At 41.8% G+C, this 8,376-nt stretch overlaps 1 protein-coding gene across 4 annotated transcripts in view; it reads right to left on the bottom strand.

The window, feature by feature from the left end:
* Nucleotides 1-666: 666 nt before the first annotated feature.
* Nucleotides 667-8,376, bottom strand: part of smog (G-protein coupled receptor 158 smog) — a 34,896-nt gene continuing 27,186 nt past the window's right edge. For 3 of the 4 annotated variants that reach the window (XM_076136514.1, XM_076136513.1, XM_076136515.1), the window contains 10 exons: nucleotides 8,132-8,341; nucleotides 7,506-8,030; nucleotides 7,189-7,425; nucleotides 7,035-7,103; nucleotides 6,023-6,190; nucleotides 5,320-5,523; nucleotides 4,851-5,060; nucleotides 4,457-4,654; nucleotides 3,888-3,908; nucleotides 667-3,281 (listed from right to left, as the gene is read on the bottom strand). In XM_076136514.1, the coding sequence (XP_075992629.1) occupies nucleotides 3,135-3,281; nucleotides 3,888-3,908; nucleotides 4,457-4,654; nucleotides 4,851-5,060; nucleotides 5,320-5,523; nucleotides 6,023-6,190; nucleotides 7,035-7,103; nucleotides 7,189-7,425; nucleotides 7,506-8,030; nucleotides 8,132-8,317 (1,965 nt within the window). In that variant the 5' untranslated portion in view covers nucleotides 8,318-8,341 and the 3' untranslated portion in view covers nucleotides 667-3,134. The remainder of the gene's footprint in view (nucleotides 3,282-3,887; nucleotides 3,909-4,456; nucleotides 4,655-4,850; nucleotides 5,061-5,319; nucleotides 5,524-6,022; nucleotides 6,191-7,034; nucleotides 7,104-7,188; nucleotides 7,426-7,505; nucleotides 8,031-8,131; nucleotides 8,342-8,376) is intronic. The other variant, XM_076136517.1, reaches the window with a different exon arrangement.

The following is an 8,376-nucleotide window of genomic DNA, read 5'->3' as shown; positions in this document are numbered from 1 at the left end:
ATTTCCGTCATAATAATAACAAAAAATAAAAATTATTTTGCTCTAATGCGTAATATTGGCGTAGCTGGATACCGTTGCTTGGCAACTAAGGCGTCTTCCTAATAATCCATGACCGTATTTCAATTGACTATACTATCAATATAGCATTGATCAATCACCAGATCAATCCATAGTTTACATTAATTATACTACTTATCAGCATTTTCATAAACCTTGAGCATATATTTTGTAGAATTTATCAAACGTGTACGAGCTGGTTCATTCTTTACAAACTGTTCCAGTTTGCAACAGTTAGTTTCCAATATCGTATGAATGGTAAACGAAATGTAAATGTTAGTGTATGCATGTGATTACGATATAAGTTCATTGTACAATGTACATACACTACAGTGTATACAGTATGTAGGTACAGTGGGTGAGGGTGAGGTAATGTGAAGGTCGAAGCAATCGTAACATGCATACTTGTTTACTTACAGTCTAGGATATGAAATGTTATACGAGAGAAGTTTCACTTGACATTGATTTAGGCATTGACTGTTCTGTAAACACCTAGCTGTTTATTTTTGATCTGTGGGTACCTGTTTAAAATATAACTACTCAAGTTTAGTTACAAAGTGTGACTCATAAGGGTATGTTAGGGTGTAAATAAAACGAAACACTATGAATATTGTCATTTATTCAATAAATAATATGTTGTTATATTACTCATAATCCAATACGGGGGCCATATCGCCTCGCGCACCGCCAACATTGAACAAAGCTCAACGTTCATCAATAAATACTTAAACGAAATAATGCGTATGACACTATAAAAATGTTAGCTTTATATTTACAACTTTCTCTATTATCTCGCTAATAAAAATGTAAACAAATAACATTTACATAAAATGTAAAAAACACAATACATTGCATTATATTTGCGCGTAAAAATGATCCAAAATATTATTTCCGATCATTACAATTATCCGTACAAACTAGTACCCGTGCTAATTAAAGTAAATATTATTGTATAACTAAATCTTTGATCCCTAAAACCGGTAACAATTTGTTAGACAGATTAGCATACAAGTTATATTATGTCTCACTTTATAAAAAAGATTCACACGGCAGGAGAGAAACAGACTATGAGCGTGCCAAACCCTCATGTAGGTTTCAATATATTTAAAGTAGATTTCTCACTGAAAGCATTCGTCTGTAATGTAATATGAGCGACTGAGAAGAAGCGAGTCTTCCAGTGTGTAAACCTGTCATGACGGTATCAGCTTGTCAGACAAAAAATACTTATTGACGATAATTTGCTTGTTTGCATTGTAAATGTGATGTTCAAATATATTTTAGAATGTAACATTACAATCGACCACTCCTACTGAGGCAGCTCTTTAAAAGTTCATGTTCCGCATCGCATGTGAACTTTCTTTATAAAGTTTAATCTTCATGTCAGTATGAGTGAGCAAGTACCGGTAGTATACTAAGCTGAAACACATACTACGAGTAGCAAGTTATATTGTTACGAAACAAGAAGGTACAATCACGAGCACGATTCAGCAAGGTCTGAGTTGTGACGAGGCAGTGCAGTTTGTCCTTGTTTGATATATGTATGTAAATTTGTAGTTCTCTCGAATAAACACGAATAAATCTTTTATTAATTAGTATTGCTATAACAGACGAAGTCTCTTGAGATATAAGATATTTCACAGGGCACATGATATAGGTACATAATTTCCTAAGCTTAGATACATTTGACAAGAAATAAAGCGCAATTATTGGGTAACATTCAAATCGCCTATACTTTTATATTTACAATACAAAAGTGTAAGTCATTAGAATAAATCAACAAATAGCCTCTTATACTTAAATAATTTCTTTCTAAGATATAGATACCAACTAGATTCCAAATATGGATCAAAATAACTATATCCGATGGAATGCCTAACATCATTTATACCTTGTACTATAGAAAATATTAAGTAATAACAATTATTGTGAAGAAATTCTTTAACCACATTTTTTTTTGCAATTTCCTAAATTATATGTATTTTATCAAATAAATGTACATTTTGTACAATTAATACTGAACAGTGAGATATTGAAAATTTATAGAAAATAGGCAATATATATCTATAGACGATTAGGGCAATGACCATTTACAAGTAAATATTGGCTAAGGGTCATATACCACATAAAGAGTTCACACATATTCCTCAAACAAGGTACATGAAGCTACGTCACGAGAGACGCAAATCCCGGGATACACCGACAGATACACAGTACACGAATCCTAGGGAAGTAAAGATAGAAAACCACTCCTATCAACTATACAAACATGCGCTTCACTCACCATCATGTCAGTTGTTACGCGAACACTCCGGGTGATACCCCACAGTGATTCATATTAACAACATAACATGATGTAGTCTGTACATGGACATGAAATATATCATATATTTACTCAAATAATTCTCTAGAAACCTTAGCAGTTCTTTGACTAGTATATTTATTGTACTGGTCTGTTCATTAAACAAAATACCTTAGTATTGTTTAACATCATTAATCATTAATAGTATCTATTGTTTCAACGTCAATAGATAGTCGCTTGAGACATTTAAGAATATTATTTTAATGTTGAAAACGATTTTATAAATATTACATTTTCACAACAAATAGATATAGCAATATTGTATTAATTCAATATCAATTCCTGTGTTGTCATTTTAAACTGACGGACGATTGCTAATTACTCCGGAGCCCCGAAGGCCCCGGGACTTATATTTAAGATGGGGCAGGTCGATCTTATTAGTCGCAGCTTAACTTTAACTCACTAGTTAAACGGCCTCGCTTTTAAAATATGATTTTAAGTGGATAATCAACATTCTAACGCCCTACTGAAAGTTCAACGATACGGGGTCGCATCACCCGAAATCGTGTTGCGCAGTTTCACGAGCCCCAATTCCGCAAAATTGTAATTGCTTCGGGGTGAGAGGTACGAGTACGAATACCGTACCGAATCCAGGTACATCTCGGAGGTGAGCCGCCGCCGGCTCGCGCACGGACGACCCCGCGCGCGAGCTCGTCGGCGGAGACCCCCGTCACAAGTACACGTCGCGGTACGACGAGGGCTCGCGCCGCGCCGGGGATCACGCCTGCGTGTCGGCGTCCGTGTAGTGGCTGGGCCCCTCGTTGGAGCAGACGGAGTCCTCGGGCGTGCGGCTGGCGTCGCCCGCCTCGCTGGCCTCGGCCGCGCTCGCCGCCTTGCTCTTGCCGCCGCGCCGCGCCTGCAGCGCCTGCGCGTCACACCAACCACGGTATAGAACGCCTGATCGGTCGACTTTAGAAACTGGTTGATTTCTTTTCTTACCTTATCAAAACGCTTAACTGCTCGAAAACAGAATTGAAGGCTCAAGTTAACGAATCGTATGTTATATGATATTTTCGATCATAAAAAATCAACAAGTTTCGTGTAAAATAGCATTTTGTTGCAAAAAAGAAACAGAGTAGACTAAGTACAACCGGGACTGAAGCCGCACATTTGAGAAAACAGACATAAATACTGAAATAACATTTAGTCCCCTCGGCCGGAGTCGATCTGACCGAAGGCAAAACAGCGAGAGTGCCACGTGAATAAAATTCAGAGTATCGTTTCTGCCGATAGTATTGGTTTAATCGGGCACCGGGAGCACAGTAAGCGGAGATCTGAAACATAGCGACAGAAGATGGCGTGGTGGCCGGGGTCGGTGCAGGGTCGCGGGGGCGGGCGGGGGCGGCGGGGCGCGGGGTGTCGCGGGGCGGGGGTCACACGGCACGCTACAAGGCCGGACATCCACAGGGGTCATGCGGGTGCTCCACGTCAGTGCGCATGCGATACATTATGTACTTGTTCGCTTCCTTACCTTTTCACGGCTGCCCTTTTTCTAAAGTCGGTGTAGGATGGAAGATGAAACATTCAATTAATGAGAGTGGAGATAGAACACCGATATACGAGGATTGAAAATACCTAAACACTAGTCACATTACTAACACATCAGGTCGGTCATTTTAGTTTGGAAGCAAGGTCTAACTCAGAAATATCTACAGTTAATTAGGAAGGCATCTTGATTCTAATCACTAAGTACCAACCGTATACAATTAAAAGGAGACATAACAGAATAGGTTAAGGCTGTAGGGGAACAACAGAAACAAACCGAAACAACTAAAGGTTACAAGAGTCTCAAACCAACTGAAGGTGGAGAACAAGTTAGAATCTAAAATGTACTTCAGAGTAACTATTTTTCTCGAATTAATTTTCTCAATTTAGTTACTAACTACATTGTTACACGTAGGATATATTATTTATTATAACTATGCTCCCCAATTTATATCAAACCCCTGCTTCTCTTTATTTTCGTTAACGTGAATAAGTGAACCCTACAACTGATGTCATAAAATGATTCTCATGGGTCTCACTGGTGTATAAGTGTACCTGTAGGGAGAACCGTCGATGCGGCGGTTTCCTGCCTCCCCTGCGCTTGCTGATATGCGGGTTATCTCTTCGGAGGGTCTTATTGCGGAGGATCTCTAGTTGAACGTAGAGTCTCTTGAGTTCGGCCCGGACCTCCTCGGAGGTCGGCTCTTCTTCGCCTTCAGCACCGAAACCCTCGGCCGGACCGCGACGAGATACCTTGAAGTCGTAACGATAATTTACTAATCACTTTCTAAACAGAGTGAGCTTGCGCCTGATAACAATTAATACGCAAGCGATATTCGCGGCGTCAAATATCCCACAAGTTCAAATTAATGAATAACAGAACAGGTTTCGACTACCATTTGCTTACATTTTTTAGGTGGGATTAGATCTAAAAGGAAAATAATCAAACCTCCTGTGCGAGCGACCTCGCACGATACCCATGCCATAACCGCGGCGCCAGTACACAGGCGAGTGCTGCGCCGGCGGACAGGTGCGCCCGTGCCGCCGCTGCTATCGGCCACAGCTCCGGCGCTGCGCCTGCTGCACTCGCAGCCAGCAATCGCCACCACACACTGCATATACCCTCAATACAAAGTGCCGCTGCAAGCCAACCACGTTCCTGAAAGAGGAGAGAAACTTGCATACAGAATTACGAGAACATGATAGTTATCAAACTTCTGGTATAGGTAGTTACATAATAAATTATTATAAAAAATATTTTCTTTTAGATCATTAATTAAATATTTGATAGAAAAAAATTTTTCGATCAAGTACCCCAAAGCCTGAAGTTTTGTATGGAATCGCGGCGGGCGTGTACTTAACGCAGTTTCAGGCCTAATACAAAACCGAAGGAAAATATCATCACAGTTTAATTTTACCTGGAAGGGAACATTGGCATTTCTGGCCGCGTACGCGATACGTAGCCCTGCAGCAAGCAGCAGCACCTCCGCGGCGGCGGTGACGTGGTGCCAGGCGGCGCGCGCGCACCCGCCGCGCTCGTCCTCCTCGCACGCCGCCGTCGCCGTGAACGCGGCCAGGTAGCACGCTGCGCCCGACACCATCGCACCCACCACTCTTAACACCTGGAACATGGAAAATGGGTTAAAATAGTTGATGCCTTGATGGATGCTGGTAGAGCCAGTTTTATTTCTCTTGTAAACAGATTTCCAGAAATATATCTATTTTAAAAAAGACAACTCCCGCACTAAGAATTGCTCTTGTGACATTACACAAACATACAAACAACGGACACAAAGCACAACCAGACCCGAAACAATTATTTGTAGATCGCACAAATAATTGCTCCGTGTGGGAATCGAACCCACGACCTCCCGAAGCAATGGTTTTCGGCGTGGCGACCTAAACCACTGTGCCACGGAGGCAGTCATAAAATATATTCGTTTAGAATTACAATATTGCAAAGATTACATCACATACAATGCAGTGATTAGGCAGCGAGCACTTAACAGTTAACCTGACTCGAGGATTTAACCCAGAAACTCGTGATCTGCCATGAGCAGTAGACTACCGAGCCTCTACCACCAGAGTTTAGAATAAAATCTAAAAATTAATTAAGATTACCTCGGAATCTTTGGGTGTCCATCGATGTGCCTTCCTGGTGCGGAACTCGGCGAGCAGCACCCACAGCCGCAGCACCACGGAGCCGTAGCACGCGACGAAGCCGAGCTCCCGCAACCACGCACCCGCCACGCACCGCCATTTTGCCACCGATATGTATTGAGATGCAGCCTGTAATGAACGACGACATGAATTAATATTTGATTACAAAACATTTTATATGTTAATTTTAATTAATATAAATTGTAAAAGTAAGTACCTAAATAAACACTGGTATGTTTTGACAATTTTGATGTCTTTAGAATTAGATAACTGATACTCATCATGAATCTACGGGTATTGTGCATAAAATATCGGTGTGGAAGTACTGTGGAAGTGTACCGATATTTTTTGGTTGGTGATATGCTATTAAAATAGATTGTCTAGTTTGGAATTTTTATATCCCCACACGCGAATAAATTTAGAAAATAGGTAGATACTGAACACGGGCGACGATTTTCATCTCCTGTTTTTTCTTTTCTATTAATCTTATCATTACACTTGACAGTTTGGAGTACTACAACTACGTAGGTGGCCTACGTTAACATTTATATAAACAACAGTAATTCATCTTTTTGGCGCCTTTATCTGTCAACGATCTGCATTCATCTTGAGAAACTACATTTTATTACTTATCATCTATGAACTAGTTTGGAAATATTGCATTAAATAATTATAATTGTAGCATTTTTGTGTGGAAAAACATCTGACCAAAACAAATAGATTTGAATTTTTATCTTAATAGCAATAAGACACTAGCCACTTTAAGGTTTTTACGTAAACCGAGCGCAAAAAATAAACAAAACACTTAAGAATTATCTTATTGCATTCTATCACTACACATTCTCAAATGTTTGCAACTTGCCGACAACTTTGTTTAGGTACATAGTCCAAATCAGATAGGACAACAGTCAAGTGGATTGTACTCTGTGTATTTATTATTTATATCAAAATAAATACTGTCCGTAATACTCACGGAGCCATACATAAGGAGTGCACCGAGTAGGACCACCTCCAGAACGGTCCACATGCCCATTGCTACAGCCTGTAAAAAGGTTAAACATCCATGTAAAATCCCTTGCTCGATTTAAATTACAGCAAACCAAACTATCAGTAAGATTTTAACTTACTTTACATTTTCTCTTCTTAAAAATGATAAGTCCAATAACAAGACATAGAAGCATTCCTGCTAAATTAGCTGCTAGAAGTGCAACACGGTATGCATCAGCGAGGCAGGCCGTGGAGTCGCTGCCCATTCCACATGGAGTACAAGTCAGTGGGACAGAGCCATCGTTCACCAACGTCACGCCGCTCAGCCAACCGTTGCCGCCGGTGTTCCAATGTCCATCGCGGCATTTGCACCGATACTGAAAAAACATATTAATACTCAAAATACAGCATTTTATGTTGTTATTTAACTCTTTAAATCTAGTCAGTCTCCATATACCTCTATTCTCTTATCTCCAGAACCAAATGCCGGTGTTGCTTCGCAATCTGTAGTTGCAGTGTCGCAAAGAGGAGCTCCCCCGAACCAAGCATTCATAGATTCCTCACAAGGTAGAGCAGGCCAACGGTGGAAGAGCGCGGCGGCTGATTTCGCCGGCCCTGCTCCACGAGCTGCAGCAACACCGCCCCACCAACCTTCACCATCTTTGTCACAAGAGAACCACGCATTTGACCAAACAGAGGTAGTTGCATTCCACGCTGACGCTAGAGTTCTCCAAAACTGACGCAAGGTTGCGGAGTTGTTTTGTTGGAAGACGACGAGCTTAGGTGGTTCAGCGATATAAAGTACTCCAAGGTGCAGTTGCGGAGCGCCGAGGGCGACGGCCGCGGGTGGGGGGACGAGAGGCGCGCGGCTGGCGGCACGGGCGAGGGCGGCAGCACGGTCTTCATCTGCGACTCCCTGCTGCACCAGCTCGGCGAGGGCACGTGCCGTGTGCATCACTGCTGTCTCATGTTCGCGTACATTCTACAATTTTACATGTGGTTGTCGTTTACAAATTCTTTAATATGTTAATTCAGATATTTTTGTAATTTTGTATGAGTGTAACTCATTTCAGGAATACATACTGGTGGCATAGGTGGCATGTTTTTGAGCACAAGTGGTTCGCAGGTGGGCGTGGGTGAGGCGGGGACCGTGGTCTGTGGAGTGCGCAGGTCGGCGGGCGCGGCCGCGGTGTACGCGCACCACGCCAGTGCGCAGGCCGTCCATGTGATCCAGGTGCGCGCTGCCCGCGCCGCCGTCTGCGCACACATATTTCACCTTCCTAACCACACACTCTGTAATGTGAACAATACACCATAAGTCTGTGACA

Source organism: Anticarsia gemmatalis, chromosome 3, assembly GCF_050436995.1.
Source record: "Anticarsia gemmatalis isolate Benzon Research Colony breed Stoneville strain chromosome 3, ilAntGemm2 primary, whole genome shotgun sequence".
NCBI classification, from domain to species: Eukaryota; Metazoa; Arthropoda; class Insecta; order Lepidoptera; family Erebidae; genus Anticarsia; species Anticarsia gemmatalis.
Note: the sequence above shows the minus strand (reverse complement) of the source record. Positions and strands in the feature narration are given on the sequence as shown.